General features: G+C 48.9%; 1 protein-coding gene across 1 annotated transcript in view; it reads right to left on the bottom strand.

Annotated features, from left to right (window-relative positions):
* Positions 1 to 19,485, bottom strand: part of cux1b (cut-like homeobox 1b) — a 98,527-nt gene that overhangs the window by 25,993 nt on the left and 53,049 nt on the right. Inside the window, exons 7-14 of the mRNA XM_027019105.2 lie at positions 18,637 to 18,713; positions 18,121 to 18,187; positions 7,868 to 7,916; positions 7,095 to 7,199; positions 6,794 to 6,982; positions 6,449 to 6,507; positions 5,735 to 5,783; positions 5,118 to 5,214 (exon numbers count right to left, since the gene is read on the bottom strand). Of these exons, the coding sequence (XP_026874906.2) occupies positions 5,118 to 5,214; positions 5,735 to 5,783; positions 6,449 to 6,507; positions 6,794 to 6,982; positions 7,095 to 7,199; positions 7,868 to 7,916; positions 18,121 to 18,187; positions 18,637 to 18,713 (692 nt within the window). The remainder of the gene's footprint in view (positions 1 to 5,117; positions 5,215 to 5,734; positions 5,784 to 6,448; positions 6,508 to 6,793; positions 6,983 to 7,094; positions 7,200 to 7,867; positions 7,917 to 18,120; positions 18,188 to 18,636; positions 18,714 to 19,485) is intronic.

Here is a 19,485-nt window from a genome sequence, read left to right as displayed (position 1 = left end):
ACTCGCCTGTGAGGCAGAACAGACTAGATCAGCACCAGCTCTGGGTGCCAAGTGGATAATGGCCTACTCTTCTGAACCAGCAAGTTCAGTCTGGAACATACAGCTGAACAGTAAGGTCACAGCTCTATCATAGACAGAGAGAGAGAGGGGGTAGAGAGAGGGTTAGAGAGAGAGTGAGAACTAGAGCACAGCTACCATTCACTCTGCCATTCACTAGCGTGTAGGTTTGCACACACACCTGTACGCGGGGCGACGTCCGAGCCGGCTCTCCGCTTCGGACCCGCTTCCTGAAACGCGCGGCTAAGGGCCTGGCCTGGACTCTCTGTCAAAGATAAACCAGAGGAAAAGGTAAGGGGCGACAAGATGGCGAGGGCGGAGCTGAGAAACGCTGGCATGGCCGAGAGGGTGGAGAGGGTCAGAAAATGGCTGACAATGAACTGAAGTCACGCCTGATGCCGGACAACCAGTGAGGGTGTTTTACGACAGTTTACCGGTTGCGGCTGATGTGTTCAAAGCATGTCTGACCACTAAGAACTGCCAGTGAGCGGTTGTGGAGAAGGGCTGGGGTATATACCTGCCAAAGATACTCTGAGACTGGCCAGAGGAACCTAATTTTTATGCAAACTTTTTCAAAGACGACTGACGGCCACGTCAACAAGTCTGAGTGGCTAAACTGAGATTACAGTCCAGCCCCCATCATTATGAGAGGCCTGGAAAAACCATCAGCGTTACTCAGAGCCGCCTTTACTTTGCACTGTCGGGCCTAACTTCAGCAAAACACATGCACACACCGAAGCACACTCAGCAAATTTGTAGTGGCTCCTGCAGTCCAGACTCAGGTCTTGCATGCTGTTTAGACACGGCTCTGATCTCCTCAGCTCTGCTTTTCAAATGCTTTGGGTCATATCCTGGATGTGCACTGCTCTGCCGAGTATACCCATAATGCATCATAAGAGTGGGGAGTCATGTGCCTGGCGTTTCCCAGCACCACGCACACACACAGACCTTCTCTAATCAATCGCAATATAACTCAGCCCGGCTCAAACTCGCCCGGGAAGCTCAAGAGACACACCGTGCCTCGTTTGCGCAGGAAGGTGCGTCGATACTGCTGTGAGATCAGCCTGGTCAATTGGCTTGTGGTAGTTTAGGCTGAAAGTATGGATGCGGCAGACTGACCCCTGGTCAGTAAACACTGCCCACTTCTTGACAGCCTACTGCCTGATGCTCAGGGGCCGGAACCGGAGCAGGTGGCGTAGATCGAAACTCTCCGGGACTTACCGTTGCTTTCCCTGTCGGTCAATACTGTCGATCAGTGAAAGGTTTCGATATTGATTAGCGCATAGTGAGGGCGGGCCGCAGAGGCAGAAGGACGATCAAAAGCTCAGTGGAGATGTGGAAGTGAATTGTGATGGAAAAGATGTGAAGGATGAAACCCGACACTTGGATCGATATCTAGTGAGAGTCAGGAAACGGCAGTTTGTCACGGCCAATGCGCCACTTTTTGACACTCCTAAAGAGCATGACTGCTTCCCTCAGGTGCCCTCACAAAGGAACAGCAGCACGTGGCCTTGATTATGCTGATGTCGTAAAACGTTTGCCAGTTAAGAGTGTCTCAGTGCCCGTGATCACACAGCAGACAAAAATGCCAACACGGTACGCACAGCACCAGTGGTTAGTGACTCTGGATGAATAAATTAAAGGAATACATCAGTTCGGAACGCCGACACACCCCGCTATGATCTAAAGATGGCTTATCTCTCTACGCACAAGTTTAAGGGGAAGAAAAAGAAACAAAAACACTCCCACCCCACAACAACAAAAAAAACCCACTATGGATATTTTATGCAGCTCCTGTTCTATGGATATTTTATGCAGCTCTCCTGTTTAGGTATTACGGGACATATGATTCTTATTTAACAACGTTGGTGTATTTTGGGTGAAGTATTCCCTTAAGGGGCGGGGCCACTCACCTCTCTGTCGTCCCTGGATGCTTCGGAGCGCCAGGATGTTCTGCTCGTCGGACAGGAACTGCTTCATCTTGTGGAATGGCTCCTTCCCGCGGATGGTGAGCTTGCTCCAGGGTTTGGGCCGGGCCAGGATCTCGCTGACCGAGCCCTGCGACAGGCCCAGCACATAGTGGCCGAACACGCGCTGCCCGATGTTGTGCTTGATGAGCTGCTCCTTCACCTGCCGGGCGATCTCCGCCGTGTCTATGTCCTCGCCCTCTGAGGCGCTGCCCGCCCCCTCCGACTGGTTGGGCGAGGGCGCGGTGCCGTTGACGTCCGGGCTGACGCAGGGCTGGTGTGGCGGCAGCGAGCCAGGGGCCAGGGGCCCTGGAGCATAGTGTGCTGGTGCAAAGAGCATGGCCCCGCCCGAGGCGGAGTCCTGCAGGGCTTTGGAGTAGAAGGTCTGCATGAGCTGGCGTTGCAGAAGGGAGTTGAGCGCTACCTTGCCCGCCAGGGGGAAGGCGCCGCCGTAGAAGTCCTGCCCCAGCCCTGCTGCCGAGAACGGGTGTGCACCGTTGGTACTGCTGGTGGGTGGCTCTGGGGGCGGGCCCGATGAATTGGGCCCCACCCCAGTATGGGCCAAGAGCTGGGAAGTGACGGGAGGGGGCGTGGTGCCCTGCAGGGTGGGCGGGGCCAAGTTGGTAGAGGCAGGGGAACGCAGCGAAGTCTCCTCTTTCCCTTTCTGTCCGGCTGACCCTACAAGAAAGGTCAAACACAATGCATTATGGGGGAGTTAACAAAAAAAAAAAAGGAGATCCAAAAGCAACAAAGCTGTTTTTTCTCTTACAAAAGTGGAAAGATTTATAAACTGCATAGTTTTATATTTACTAATATATTTACTAATATATATATATATATATATATATATATATATATATATATATATTTATTTATTTATTTATTTTTTTGCCAAGCCCCCCAGACAAGTGGCTTATGCATTTGTGATTTGCACCTTTCTTGTAAGTAACAGCCTGGAAGGACATAGACCTCATACACAAAATGGTCTCCAATGCATTAGGAGCACACTGTCCCCCTCCAGTGTAAACAGTGGTGTGGTGAGGAGTGGCGGGAAACGTCCAGTCTTCCGCTCAGTCTGTACAGCAGCGCCACTGTGATGGTCAGCACAGACGAGAGCTGGTCCCTCCACATTCCTCTCCAATTAAGAGGCGTCGAGGGATAATTCATTCTGGCCTCTGACCTTTAATTAACGTCCATCGGGGTTTCTCCTCCTACATGCCTGATGGTATTCCGATACATTTACATACACAGCATCTTCTGTCTGTGCTGCTGAAGTCCCACTGACTCAAGCGGACTGGCAAACGCTCCACATGAAACACTGTCTATTGTTTGTGCATTCAAAAATCAGTTAGCAGTCAGGAGTAGAAAAGTACACAGGAAGAAATTATTTCAAAAACAAGAATGAGAGGCACATGGGGAAATAAATTTTTTTTAAAAGGCTGAAAACGTTCAGATTGGCCAGTCACTCTTGATGAAGGTGAAGCGTTAAAAGTTGCAGCAGTAAATACTCATTGTACATGCATTGTGTGCCCTGGTGTGAATTAGTTTTAAAATATTCTTGGGTCACTGTAGGCCAGAGCTGAAGATGGCTCTGAGGTAGCACACTTCAGATCCTAACACAGTCGGACGGCTCTCTCTAAAGGTGAAGAGTCTGAGGGGAAACCTCACAAGCCCTAAAACCACCCCCAAACAATGTGACTGCCTCGTGAACCTCCCACTGTGCTACATGTTTGGCTGCAGCAGACCTTGTAGGCTGAAAGTCAAAGCTACGATGAGTAACAATAGCACCACCACGAAGCTCTGTCTCCATTTGAAGAAGTGTATGCAGTGTACCTTAAATAAAGTACTTAAATAAAATACTTATATAATCAACAAAAGAATTTTGCGTAGTCTAATGACAAAAGGTTCATTTAAATTAGTTAGACGTGCTGCGGATGTCATATAACAGTGACCTGTCAATGATGGAAATTTTATGCAGTTGGAGGACTGCTTAAGTATCTTGTTTATGCAAGCCTAAAGCAATTCCTCTTGACACTACAGTTCACACGCTCAACTGCATGCACACGCACCCACGCACACGCACGGACGCACGCACGCACATGCACACACACACACACACACACACACAAAGGGGCAAGATCTACAGGAACTAAACATGAAGTAGTGCCATCTTCTCTCAAGAGGCTTGATCACACTGGTATGTGGTCATCTTCAGTGGTTGACTAGTGTGTGGTCTGGGCTTCTCTTCCTGAAGACCTGTACAGACAGCTCATATCTGTTCCAGTTCCTTTGCTCGGAAACACACAGGGTTTTCACTGGGGTAGAAACCCAAGCGAACGCGCACAGCACTTCTTTACAGATGCACAATACCAACTTGCTCTGCAATTCAGGAACATTTTAATGGAAAGTCACATGGTTTATTAATTGCAATTGGGGACCAACAGTATCTCAGCACATGTGTGCACGTGTGTGTGTGTGTGTGTGTGTGTGTATCTAACACTCAAAGAGAGAAAAAGAGCAAGAAAAATACTGGAGGAAAGTGAAAGAAAGTATGAAGTCTGGTTTATAGTTGGTGCGCTGCGCTAAATGTCAACAGCACATCTGAGCAATTATCAAAAGAGGCATGACTAATGTGGTCAAGTTCTCAAGGAGGCCATTCTTTTCCCGACACGAAAAACATCTTAAAAAAACGTTTAAGGTTTTTTTTACTTTAAAAAACAACAGAAAAAGAGCATTAACTTGTTCCATCCTTTTCCATTATGTCTACCCAAACCATCCCATCATGCCTACATAAGACACAAATATGTGGAATTTTATTACAACTTCCCTAAAATATCTGCTGCCTTTCTTTTAAATACATAAATAAATACAGCATTAGGAATTCCTTTTTTGGACTGCAGATGGACTGCCATAGAACAACTTGGACACACTCAAGAAAAAGGATGTTTTCTGCCTTCAAACAACAGAACCCCCAACCACCCAGGCCCCACCCACATTCCTGTCTGGCTTAGGACCCACACCATTGTGGGCGGTCTAGGCGCCTCACCCCACCCCAGCAGGGTGTGGGCCTCTCCCCCTGGTGGGCACACTTACCACCCAGCTCTGCGTTGGCGATACGCAGGGAGGCGTTCTCCGACTGGAGACCACGGTTCTTCTCCAGCAGCAAGACCTCCAGTGGCTTGGACGAGTCCTGAGGGAGGGGGTTGGGGTATAAGTCAGGCCTGAGGTACAGGTCCACAATGCTCGCTACACTGAGCGGAGCGGAACAGGCCAGTGATGCGACTTGCCCAGTTACTTTTAAACTCCCAGCAGACTGAACTATGATGCAGTGAGCTATAAATCACCACAAAAAACAAATGCACAAATGTCCCCAAATATGCCTTTAGACCACATATCAGGTACGAGCACTAGGGAACTTTCTCATTAAAGCAAAAGTTCAAATGGTCACAAACAGATCCTATGTCAAAGACAATTTCTTTATTTACATCTGGGGGAAAAAAAAGTTAGAAGTTACTGTGCAATTTATTGCACAATTGATTCTTCAATAAAGGAATCTGCATCACACTTTGTAATTTTTTAATTAGTACTTAAAAAAACATAAATAAATATATGATGGAAGGTGTGAAGTTTGAGCCTCAATGCAGTTTCTCCTGTGCTCTGATTGGCTGAGGAGGTGCACTTCATCCTCCGTCTTGCTGCAAGACAGTTACCTGCATAGAGGCGCTGTCCGACGGCCCAAACTCCATGGACTTAAGGATACTGTGGAGAGTCAAAACAGAGTGGTCAGAAATCTGTGCAGCCACACCCACATAGCCATGCAGAGAGACAGGTCGACCCAGACGCAATCACACACAGATCGAGAGCAGGTCAACCCAGATGCACACACAGTCAGAGACAGATGGACAAAACCGAGAAACAATCAAGACCGCTTGGACAGAAACTGCCAGACCAACACACTTATTTTCAATTTTCAAACGCGACAAATTAAATCAATTTTCCTCAAAGGAATTTGCATCACTTTGAATCTCGTTTGCCCTTGTTATTTTCAGCAGCGGTTAAATCGCAGGCACAATCTGTTTCATGGCCAGATCAGATCAGTTCGAGCAGCATTAGCCAGGAATGCTTTCATAGATGTAATCCGCACTGGGGACTGGCAGTGCTAGGGGGCTGATAAGGCCCACTTGGATCTGGGTTCTGGGAAGAGGCCCACACAAAGGGCTCATTGACGGTGCTGAGGCCTCGCGTGCAACTAGCGGCAGCCGCGGTGGGGCGGGGAGCCGGAGAGCACGGCACGCGGCGCTCACGCCGTCATGGTTAAAGCTGTTTAAGAAGGCATGCAGGGAGCAGATTGCCTGGCTGAGCACCCACCAAACCAAACCAGGCTAGTGATGGGCTTCAGGTGGACGAAGTGGACAGACGCCTACCTCAGTTCTTTCTTCACCTCCTCGTAGTCCGCCTGCTCCTGCAGCTTCTCTTCCAGTTGCTGCGGCGGGCAGAGAGGAGCATGGAAGGGGAACATCAGAAGTGCAAGGGAAGAAAAAGAAAGAAAAAAAAAGTTACAAATCAGTTTTAGGGCTTAAACATCAGTATTGAAATTTAGCTGCCGATCTATATTTAAAAACAACATTTTTATTAAGTTGAGACAAAGTAGACACAAAGATGCTACCAAAACTGATGAAGACAACAATAATAGTTTTCATCTATATACAAATACATTGTATAAATGACAAATATGGTTGACTTCGACGGTTCAGGGTGGTGCGGAGGACCTTGAGGGTGGCGCTCTTTGCACTGAGCTGCTGCTCAAGCTGGCTGATCTGAGTGGAGGAGTTTTCCCGGAGTTTGGCCAGACTGGCCTGCAGTCTTTGCACGTCCTCCACCAGCTGCACCATCTCCCTCTCCTTAGCACTCAGCTCCGCCTCCAGGCTGGAGCGCGACACCACCTCCACCGCCTGCTCCTACACACATGCACACACGGATTTGTAGGCCTGAGTCCCAGTGCCGTGCCACCAAAGATAGGAGCAGCACACATGCACTATCTGTGAACTGGAGGACAGGGGGCAGCCCTACCACCTCTGGAGCTTTCTCGATCTGCGTGGCCAGCTGCAGGGACTTGTTGGCCGCCGTGAGCTGCTCCCTCAGGGCTTCTGCTTCTCGCTCGGCACCCTCTGCTCTCTGGGGGGTGAAGGGGTGAGAGAGAAAACGTTCCCTTCCCATTACAATCTCATTAGACAGCAGGGGAAGAGAGCGATTACAGAAGCACAGGGAGAGGAGTGTTGGCAGGGGGAGCTCCACTGACGGTGGCGTGCGGAAAGCGTCGCTTCCCTGCCATGGGGGCACTGTGACGCTTCGATTTGGCCTCTTTCACCCAATCCTCAAATAACATTTCCTAACTAGCTCTTGAGTCAAGCTAGACTGGCTTGAATTTTGAACGTCAGTCAACCACAAAACAAAGGGAAGAAAGGTTTCGTTTAAGAGAGATGGGACTCAAGCAAGCGGGAGTGGGAGGGCTTTGTAGTGAGCCAAGACAGTGGCTGCTAGAGCGCCCCCTAGTGGCCACCACCCGTAAGTCTCAAGCGCTACTATGAAGTGACCCAGCACAGGAAAACAGTGTGAGAGTGCATTCATAAACTACATGGGAGTTTTCCCAACCAGCTTTGACCAAGCTTTGGATAGCACACTAGATAGCTTTGTTAGTGACGTCAGTGCACTGGGCAATCGCATCTCTGCACTAAGCAAGCTAACAGCTGTCGCTGAACGGGACCAGGATACGAAGAGAGCAGGTTGTGTACCCATGACCCGTGTCCCCAAAAGGCCACGGACATGGAGAGGAGGAGTCTTACCTGATTGGCTCGCTCAAGGTCAGTCATAACCATCTCGATCTCATCCACCCTATAGACAAAACAAAGGTGGGGTTAGAGCACACAAACAGCAGAACTCGCCATTTCTTTTTTTGTACATGCAAGCTGACCCACTGAACAGCAGCCAATGTAAATCCACTATAGGATTTACACCAAGTATAACAATTAAATGTGTAGCATAAACTGCTGAGAAAGACAAAAGCACACTGCACTTAACACAAGGCACTACACCCCCTCCCCCAAACAACACCACCATCACCACCACCAAAAAAACACGACCTGAGTTAGGTCAAGTCATGCAATGCAAACAGGATTCTCTCCTCTGGTTCTATGTATATATATGTGTGTGTGTGTGTGTGTGTGTGGGTGGGGGGTCGTCTTGTCCAGTGACATGCAGCAAAACAGACTCTCTGATCAGCACCCTGCTCTACGGGGACATGGATCAACGTCTGAAGCTCGCATATCAGAGGTGGGATTGGCTCAATCTGCATGCAGATTAAGCACAGATTGTGCGTGTATGTTTATATTAAAAAAATATATATTAAAAAAAGAAAAAATGCATAGTTGCATGCATATACGCATGGAGTTAAGGAATGGTACATATGAACAGACAGTATAGTATCAGTGGCAGTTATTAGTGAATCCACCCGCCCACCCACACACAGTCACCCATTCCCCCACCCACCCTTTTGCATGCCCATTAAGCCCTCTCAGTTTCACCCTAATCCAGCGGGCTGTGAGCTCACGAGTCCGGCTTAAACTTCTCAGAGCAGCTAGCCGTAAAACAGAAGGATTACATTAATATACTCCTCAAGCGCTGCTTAAAACACTAACCTGTCAGAAAACTCCCATCCCCCACCCACCACGTAAATTATCTGAGCCGTGGCGGGGTCTTTACTGGTCCAACTCACTCCCCATGTACCGGAGGGACGTGTGTTCGCCACCTCCCTGGGACACAAAGAAAGGGGAAACCAAACCCGTTACGGCAGATGATCCCCCTGCCAGCCAGTAAGCCAGCGCGGCAGAGTTGAAAAACAAACGAAACCTCTCAACCAACCAAACACACACGCAACGCCCCCCCCCCAAAAAACCCAAGCCACAACACAACATCTTGGCTTGGTTGACTGGCTCAGAGAAACCCCGGTGAGAGCTGCCGTTCGTGGCTAGGGTGGAAGGGTTTGACTGGGACACCACGGCACGCACGCACAAACACCACGGAGGAGTCGCACAAGTGCGTTAATTACACTAACGACCCAACATCTAATTATAGGTGGTTCTGCATGAAGTACTTAATTACCTTAATTAACGCTCAATCTCTAATTACACATGCTAGCGTGCTGGCTGGGAAGACGATGACGGGGCGGGGGGGACTTTATTCCCATAGTCGTGTCCGAAAGGGACAGTAACGCAGAAATAACACAGCAGCAGTATGGGGGTGGAGCTTAAGACGGCTTCCATGGCCGGGGGGGGGTTAGTCAAGCGGGGTGCAGATTCAGGGTCAACATCACGCCAACTGCAACGGAGCAGACATAACAGAAAATGGCTTCGGCGCATAAACGTTGGAAAGCCCTGTGTGAGTCTAGCTACCCTCCTACAGCCGCAATACTACACATGCTGCACAGAGGACAGGACACGAGCATGCGTGCGCTGCGTCATGGGGAATTTAACATTGAGCGTTCGTGATACCAAGGCAACCCATGTATGTGACAAACCAAACTTGAACCCAAATACAGCAAATGTGTTCGCTTAATAAAAATACACATGTAGAAAGGATTTGTTCTTGTATTTTTTACAAACTTGCGGCGTGGATTGAGGTATTGGGAAGGGAAACGGTGGCATCGCTCCAAAACAGATGAAGGACTGGGGAGTTTTTCCCTCTCTTGTCGTGCCTGAGTGCATCTCTGAGCAGAAGCGCCCGCACTCTGCTTATAAGCCACAGAAAGAGGAAACTGCGCACGGTCAGAAAGTGAACCCATGAGAGAGAGGAAGAGCGAGAGGGAGGGAGGGAGATGTATTCAAAAAGGAGGTCAACCAGCCCCTCCTTCCTCACTCCACCATATACCCCACCAGACATAGATGGGTTTATTCTTTTATTGGTACTCCTCTAATGATCAATGTGGCAACTTTCAGAATACACGTACGCGTATGAGACAGCGTGAGTGAGAGAGCGAGCGAGAGCAAGAAAGAACAACAATGCTTCATGTGAACTTATCATCAGAATGGAATTACAAGATAGTGTCTCTGTTTCTCGGAATTTATGGACACTGTGTGTGTGTGGCAGGGAGCAGACCTGCTGCCAAGCAGCACAACAAGCATGGAGGAACAGAGAGGCCCTAGCAACCGTCTCTATGCACCTCTCGTCCCTGGAGTCTAATTGAGCAATCAAGAGACCGTTAGAATCCCAATTAAACGAGCGATTATGTTTGATTGGGTTTGATTAATCTGAGCCATGGGGGTGATGTGTGTGTGTGTGTGAGTGTGAGAGAGAGACTCCGGATGGCACTGCCCCTGGTTTTCTTACAGCAGGTGGGGGAGCGTGTGTGGCCGGCTGTCTGTTTAATGAGAGAGGGATGAGAAGGCGGGGGGGGGGGGATGGAACAGAGAGAGAGAGACAGACAGAGACAGGGTAGAGAGAAAGGGGGAGACGGAGAGGGAAGGATAGAATGAATGAAAGAGAAGAGAAAGAGAGAGAGGGAGGAAAGGGGAGAAAGAGAACTGCCTCCTTAATCAGCACTCTGCACTGTACTCCACAGAGACTCTACCTGAGCTCCACTCCAGCACAGAAACATGACCTAGATACAGCACTGGTGTACACACACACACACAAAACTAACAATTAGTTGAAAGCTGTGGGAAGGGGAGAGAGAGAAAGAAAAAGAAAAAAAGAAAGACACAGAGAGAAAGAAGAAGAAAAAGAAAGAGAGAAAGATGAGATATAAAGCAGTGTGATATAGCCTGCAGTGTTTTTCTGCCTCTCAGCTGTTGGAGACGGAGATGCCTTAGGCATGTACTTGCAACCTGCAGCCACTGAGGGGAGCCATACCACACAGCACCTCCAGTAGGGGCCGGCGTCCAGGAAACCCACCTCAGCAAAGCAATTATTACAGCTCATTAACCCCATCACAGCCTCCCTCACCCTCAACCCTCATCTCACGGACTGAGGAAGCAGGAGACGCTGGGAGCCAACACACAACCAGGGGGTTTCAAGTCCCTGATCCACGCTCACCTAATCTAGAATACGGCAGCCTTTATCTGAAGCCGGCCAGGCAACACCGAGTGGAGAAGTGTCTTCTCCAAGTCTCTCAGGAGGAAGCTTTCAGGGACACCATGGACATCCCCTGATCTCAAGGAAAAAAGGGATTCACCAAAAAAACTTTGATGGGAGAAATTTGTAGTACATGTGTTGGATGTAACTGAGAGTCATTCAAATTTCTCAAAACAGAGTCAAGGGGGCAGTAAACCTAGAGCGCCTCAGTGGTGAGAGGGGTCAACCACTAGACTAGTCCGCGGTGGTACCATGAACTAACAGAGAAACAGCAGGGGGTGCAGAGAGAGGGGAAGACATGGGGAGGGAGGGATAGATGAATGGAGCGTGCGCAAGAGGAACCCGAAGGTGTAAATGTGACTCCTAAGCCCCAATTTCCTCTTTCCTGGCTGGCTGTTTGCCAGGGCTTGGGGGGAATTTGAACACACTCCACACACCTGCAGAGTGAGCACCACTCCATACACACACACACACACACACGCACCTCCAGAAAGCACAAACCACTCCCCCCCCCACACACACACACCCCGCTCCACAAAAGCAGCCCATATTACATGGACGCCTCACAGCTATTAGCCATCAACGACACAAAACACGGGCTCATTCGGGCTTGAATTCACTGGCCAGGGTCCACGACGCAAGCCAAGCATTGCACTTTCTGTAAATTTGACATTCTGGTGAATAACTGTTCTTTGAAACAGAAGGGGGGGCAGGGCAGAGAAACAAATTTAAGAATACATGACGTAAAGGAAATGGGTTTGAGGAAGTCTCAGTCAACCCCTTCTGTGCCGTGAACACCCCACTGCACAAACCAACAGTACAGAGGAGGGTCTTTGGATCGTCTGAGCCCCTCCCCCACCAGCCTGCGCCCTCTCTCTTCCTTTCTTGTTCATATCCTGTGCAGCTCTGCTCAAATCCTCAAGGGCCAGGCCGACATTTTTCAGATTTAGACCATTAGACTTTCATTTCCCTTTGTAACCTCAAGCCCACCACCTCATAACTCCAGGGCTGGCTTTCTGTCTCTCTCTGCCTGTGCCCTTTCACGGAGGCCCGGGGTCACGCCCTCGTGTGGGCACGAGAGAAAATGAAAGAAAGACAAGAGACGGAGAGAAAGGGTTATTATGTTTGTGTATGTCAGTGAAAAGAGACAAAGAGACTGAGAGCACGAGAGAAAGAAACCGTCGGAGGGGGCAGAAATACGGGGGGATGAGAGAGAGGGGTGAAGGGGGGGGGGGTAAGATGGCTTTGCTCATCTCCAGCCAGCCTCTCTGTCTCTCTCCATACCTCATCTTCTCACACTCCACTATTTCACCCCACCCCCAACCTTCTTCCTTTCTTTCAAACAGACCTGCTATTTGACTGCAGCGTCCGAACCACTGGGACTCGATGTAGTCCTGTTACTCCATCGAGATGCCTTTGTTTGTGTGTGAGAGCGTGTGCACACACCTGATGCGATGACGACTACTGCGGAGCACTAGGTGTTTGATTGGCATAGCCATTCTTTGGCCATCAGCGCCAGCAAACCCAAAAGCCCTACACCACACAGTGGCTCAGTTCAAAACTAAAGTGAGAAAAACAGATGAATACAGGGGGCAGGTGTGTGCATGTGTGTGTGCGCGAGTGAGTGAGAGAGAGAGAGAGAGGGGGGGATGAGGGGCGCTTCACCTACCCAGATGTGCACTGCCGTTGAACTCCAGATGGTCCTCTGGGAGCTTTGTTCATATTGGAGTGTGTGTGTGGGTGTACACACACACACACACACACACACACACACACACACACACACACAGGACAGCCCTATATGAACGGCGATGCCTGTCTGGCTTGGTTCTTAATGATTTAGCAGCAGCTGCTTTAAATCAAGTGGATGTGGCGGGACTCTGCCGCTCGGAGACGGCTGGAGGACGCACCTCAGCCCCAAATGAAGATCATAACTCCGCCCCCAGTGCACATGCACGCAATCTTTCAGACCAATCAGCATGACAGACCTGGCAGTGCAGCCTGGGTGATGGCACAAATTCCTTTCATTCGTTGAAAAAGTAAAGAATACCTCAGTTATGGCATTTCACCACAGGACTAAGCAGTTCCACCCACACCTCTCTCCAAGTCAAGGCCAGGTAGTTGCACCAGAACCCAACATCTCCCAGGTGGATTAGCTGAGCACAGAGCAACTGATCAATAGGGCATTCGAAACTTTGAAGGAGACAAAATGGCCAACATGCCCAGCCTTCTGCTCTACTCTCCACCGACACACCGCTGCTCCGGCAGATGAGCACCTTTGACGGAAGACAAAGGCCTGTTCACAGTCCGGGGGGGGGGGGAGAGATTATATTTATGTGTGTGTGTGTGTGTGTGTGTGTGTGTGTGTGTGTGTGTGTGTGTGAGTGAGTGAGTGAATGAGAGAGATACAGGGGGGTGGGGTGGGGGGTGTCTCCACAAAGCCCAGAGTACACCTGACAAGAGCATACACTTGAGGCAAACAGTGAGTGTGTGCATACAGCCAGTGTGTATACAGTATGTTTGCATATACTTTAAATCAAGTGGATCGAGGCTTTTTTATGCTTCAATGAGGAACTGCGAGTGCTGTGTGTGTGCAGAGACAACACACTCACGGTTACGATGGCCTGCAAGTACACTGCCCACACACGGCCACTGGAATCATCCAACGAGAGGAGAGAGCGCTTGCGAGTGTGTTCTACAGCAATGCATTAAAATTTTTACCACACTGGAGCCTTATCTGCCTAAGGCTCTGTGTGTGTGTGTGTGTGTGTGTGTGTGTGTGTGTGAGAGAGAGAGAGGGAGAGAGACTGTGTGACACTGAGCAGAAGAGAGGATTTGGAGTGTATAGTTCTGCATGCAGGCACATAGAAGTCAGATGCATGGATTTAAAGATTTAAGTCCTCTCCTTCAGTGTGTGCACGTGAGTGAGTGAGAGAGAGAGAGAGAGAGAGAGAGAGAGAGAGAGAGAGAAGACACACACACACACAGAGACGGAGAGAGAGACAGAAGGCCCCATGGCTATGCAGTCTAGCTCTAAACAGTGAGATTCCAGCACTTGCATGTGGGGGAAAAAGCCTGAGGGAGGTGAAGGGGTCTCAAACAAACCATGAAACCAATCGATCATTTCCATTATCCACACACACACACTTCAGTCGACAGGGAAAACCAAAGAGAGGAGCAGGACGACGGGAGGAAGGAAGAAAAATCCAAAGCTATTGATCTATTTAGAGATGAATCAATAGTACATCTGTGCTAATGGACAGACATTACAGGTTGTGTTTAGGGGCGGGGTATAGGAAGAACAAAAATAGCTCATCATCTAAACTGTGTGCGCGCGTTAGGTGAAGTGTGTAAGCCAGACAGTTTCCTCCTCAGGACTGCGTGACGGACACCGGATCGGTTTAGGGTCACTAGTATGTGTTCATCACTCTTATCCTGTCCATAAAGAGGGGGATTGGGGGCGGAGCTTAGTGCACAATTCCAGACTGAATGATACGCACAGATTCAGTGTGTGCAAGAGTGCATAGCACTGGGGTTGAGTGTGTAAGCAACTTCTCTTTTCAAAGCTGTGGCTGTGTGAAGTTTTCTTTGAAACAGCCCCCTCCAAGCCTCTGGCTGTTCAAAATCTAAGGTTCTCTAATCTCCCAGCTGTCCTCTGTCCAGAACCCTCCCCACTTCCCCCTCTCCCTCCCTTTCTCTCTGTCTGTGTGTCCCCCCTCTAGGTCCCCCTCCATCAAAACTCCAGAAGATTTTATCTCTAGCTCATGACTGATAGAATGTTTTGTGTAACAGACAGCACACACCCTGGTTCTGTGGGATGCCAAACACTTAGCTGATAACGGTGTGTGTGTGTGTGGATGAAACCAGATGAATCACACGTAAAGCCCAGTATACTGCATACTTAGACTCAGATCAGCCTCGACCCTGACCATGTCTGTGTGTCTGTGCATCTGTGTGTGTGTGTGTGTGGTGGGGGACAGACTTCAGGCTTTCCTACTACAGTGGAAATCATATTAAGCGGCACTTTGCAGCTCAGCGGAAGGCTACTGCTGTTAACACGCAGGAGAGCGGATCAATCTCTCTATATCATTACCCACATACACTTCACCAGCAGCCAAGTGTGTGTGTACGCGAGCACGAATGTGTGTATTACCAATTCATTTTTATTTTTATGGTGAATGACCAAATCACTACACACACTGTGTAAGTCCAGAAGTAGCCAGACAGTGTGATCTAGAGTACAGAGCACTGGATTCGACCTAAATCCATGATGGTTAAAGCTCTATTCAAGGGCGTTTACATCGATATTCCCACTAAACCATATAGGAAACAGATCATAGGTTTGCCCAATATAACTGTAAATGCCCTCAAATACTTGCAAAGCAAAGTTTTCTACACTTTGTTTATTTGGAATCTAGTGTTACGTTACGGAGTCAATACAACCACTACTCCAGACCACATATTTACTCCACAGCCCATATTTCCCAAGATCAGTGAATAAAATAATGACAGCAGTAATACAAAAACCAAACGAGTTTAAGGAAGCAGACGAGTGGAGAAGCAGAGCCCAGTAGGAAATGTTTACCGGGACGCGTCTCTCAGCCGTAATGCAATTAGAGCCCTAGGGGCCGAACAAGAGCTCAGCGATGTGAGACAAGGCCCACCCTCTGTGTCTGTGTGTGTGAATGCACACAGACCTCCATGTTTATTAATGAAGGAGGTGGAGAGTTTACAGTGGGGGGATGCGAGTGTGTATGTGTGTGTGTTCTTACACTCGTGCATGAGTGTATGGATGCTGCAATAAAGAAAATTCTCTTCCCCCCCCACAACACACACACACACACACACACACCCCTGGTGTTGTAAGCACCTGGGTGAGCCCCTCTCTGGCGCTGTGCTCTGCACAGATGCAGGGCTTTAATGGCTCTCTTAAGCCTTTTACTCCAGCATGGCTCACAAGGCTCGCCACACCTGGGGAGGGTTACTGCATGACATCACCTCACAGCAGGTGAGTCAGCACCCCAAGGAGGTCAGAGGTCACTTAAGGAAACACAGTTAACACTTGAAGTTCTCAAAACAGAGTGGAGAGAGAACAGGGTGAGGGATGTATGTAAACAAACAGCAGAATTATAGCTTTAGTGTGGATTAGGTGTGTGTAGTCCACTAATACTGCATGTGCGTGTGGATTCCACTAACACACACACCTGCAGTATGTGTTGACTTCACAAATACTCCTATAATAATAGTGTATAGGAGTCCACAGTACTGCTGGTGGGTGTGTGCGTGTGTGTACACACATGTGCGTGGACTCCACTAATACTGCAGGTGTGTATGGACTCCACACTAATGTTGTAAAGAGGCTTTGATCTGCCTAGTATGTGCTTATTCGTCCTCTTAATCTGTCTGCTTCCTGCCCTCCCCCCCCCCCTCACACACACACACACACACACACACACACACACACACACACACACACAGGGCAGTACTTCATCCACTGTGCTCTGACTCCGTGTGCCTGCAGTGTGCTTGTTAAGTGCAGAGGCTGGACACACGTTGGAGGCCAGACTGCAGGCGAAGTGTCAAAGCAATGACGAGCCTTCCAAGGCGCCTGCCTCAGGAAATAACATCCCCCCCCTTGTGCGTGGCACACACACGCACCAGTGCCCTCATTACTCTGACCCGTGTATAGGGCGGAGCTCGGCATACTAGCTCCTCCCCCAGGGAAATCCATGTCAGTGGAATTGGACAGGAGACACACAGGAGCCCAGCAGCATGACTGCCTTGCTCCATCTGAACAAGACCTGTTTTTAGAGTAGTACTTTTTCTTCGGCACACCGGATGCACCAGCTCTCAACAGACCTGCAGTGATGCAGCACTGCAGAGATCATAATGGGATATTATGTAACATTCTGATGATTCTGATACAGTTATTCTTGTGTAACTATCTTCCTCTCCCCAGTTATAGTCTTCACTTTCCACTACAGTCTGGCTTTCAAGAACTTCAAAGTAAAACAATTAAACAAAAGAGACAAACGAGGTTTAAAATCATGAAAGAATCGTTCATTTTGGCTCTGTGTGTACATGGGTCTAGTGTTCGGGCCTGGCTGACCCTGGGGTAGCTAATGGACAAACCTGAAAGCCCAAAGGCAGTTTGGAAAGGCGTGGAATAGGGCATCTGGATGATCTAAGATCATTCGAGCCAGCGTGTCTGACTAAGCCGTTGTAGTATTTGGGTTCATGTAGCTAGAATTACACCTGCCCATAAACTGGGTGCCACAAGCTCTGAAATGACTCTGGGACAAAGGCAGGGCTAGGGCACAGGCTGGCAATGCTGGGATGGGTGTACACACACACACACACACACACACGCACACACACACACACTCACACACACACACACACACACACACACACACACACACACACACACACACACACACACACACACACACACACACACGTTTGCATGTCACCTCCAAACACAGCCATGTGTGCGCACAATTATTTTTATTTCTTTATTCATTTTTTGTATTTAATCCCAGCAATATGCTTCCCAGCCTAAACATATTTCATGTTTTGGAAGAAGTTTGTGTCCATCTGTGTGACCTAATCTCCTATGATTTAGAGGGTGGCTGTAATCCACCATGGAGTACTCAGAGTACTCTCATCAAATTGAGAAATGGAGAAAGGGAAAGGCAGAGAGAGAGAGAGAGAGAGCGAGAGAGAGAGAGAAGGAGACTTGTCAGAACAGGGAACTGCTATAAATCTACAGAGATGATCTCAAGTAGAGCCACCAAACATTACTGGAAAAAAAACTGCCAAGCAAACAGTAGATGAGGAGACGTACGTCATAGATTAAATCTCTTGACAGCAAATGCAGACACACACACACACACACGCACTCTCATGTGTGCACACGCACACTCCCACCCCATTTCTTCTTAAGACAGCAGCATGCTCCCAGACTCACTTTGCTGTGGACTCCTCGTCATACTTGGTCTTCAGGTCGAACAGCTCTGCCTGTGTCGTTTCGAGTGCTGCGGAGGACACAGAGCAACCCCATGTCACAGGGAGGAGCTACTACAGCTCCACAATTTAAAAAAGCTCACGCAATAGCTTCAGCATCACTCTGGTCCACAAACTCCACAACTTATTTGTAGAATTGAACTACAATTTCTCTCTCATGTCTGGTGTTTGTGGTGAGAATTGCCCGTCTCCACAAGCTGCTGTGGCTTCATTAAACACACTCACACACCCTCACATGTCAATACAGAGGCTGTGCACCATGAGGAATAGCTTGTCCCACTAACACCACACCAGGGACATGGGACTCCAAATAATACAAAACAATAAATGTGCATAATATACTAAGGCACCAAGGCAATAATACTGTAAATGGCAATAATTGTCATTTGTTATATTGATCAATATAATCACAATGGTCCAAATGGGTGCTGCCCTGAGGGTGGGGTCTTGAAGGCGGTACCTGTCTGCAGGCTCTGGGCCTTTTGCTCCGCCTCCTTCAGCCTGCAGGCCATGGACTCCTGCGACTCCTGCAACTTCCTGTCATTGGGAAGAGAGGGAAGTGTGCGTGAGAGATTGGCAAGAGCAGCGAGGATGAGGAAAGGACACGAGGAGCGTGTTGGCCAAAAAAACAAACAAACCGGGGGGCTGTAGTGTACACACACAGACAGAGTCTGATCTCTATAAAGTGCTGCCAGCTGCAGTCTGCATATCTGTGCACGCAAGTGTTGTTTCGCACTTGTCCCACATGAACCAAAACCTTCGTAGTTCCAAAGTTGCTCATAGTGAGGTAAAAAGAGCCTTTCGGAGTGAGATATATTCCGTGGACTGAAAACACTTCGTCAAGTCCATGGTATCATCATTAAAAGTAATTCAAGTGTTTTGCCTAAAGCAGTTAGTGTTAAGTAAGACAGACATCAGTGCCTGATTGCTGATAGGCTGTGGGAACATTCTTATATTTCAAGCATGGCCAACTCTGAACAGCTAGTAAGGTTTCCAAGCCATCTGATTGTGTTGGTTGGGTGTCCCCTTCTGGTAATTATGGAAGACAGAGTGAAACACCTCTCAGTCAAAGGCGTAGCTGCGGCTTACGCAGAGAGAGAGAGAGAGAGAGAGAGAGAGAGAGAGAGAGAGACTGAGGCAGACACTGCATCTGGGCAATTTAACATCGTATCTGAACTTCTGAATTGCTCGTGGGCACTAAAAAGTGGAGAGACATGCCAGAGGCTGACGGTTAGTGCTGACGCCTTTCCAACTGTTCTGTTGGCATTGCAGCTACAGCACTTGCTGTATCCAGCGGAGCCCTTGTATA

The sequence above is a fragment of the Electrophorus electricus genome, chromosome 7, assembly GCF_013358815.1.
Source record: "Electrophorus electricus isolate fEleEle1 chromosome 7, fEleEle1.pri, whole genome shotgun sequence".
NCBI lineage: Eukaryota > Metazoa > Chordata > Actinopteri > Gymnotiformes > Gymnotidae > Electrophorus > Electrophorus electricus.
Note: the sequence above shows the minus strand (reverse complement) of the source record. Positions and strands in the feature narration are given on the sequence as shown.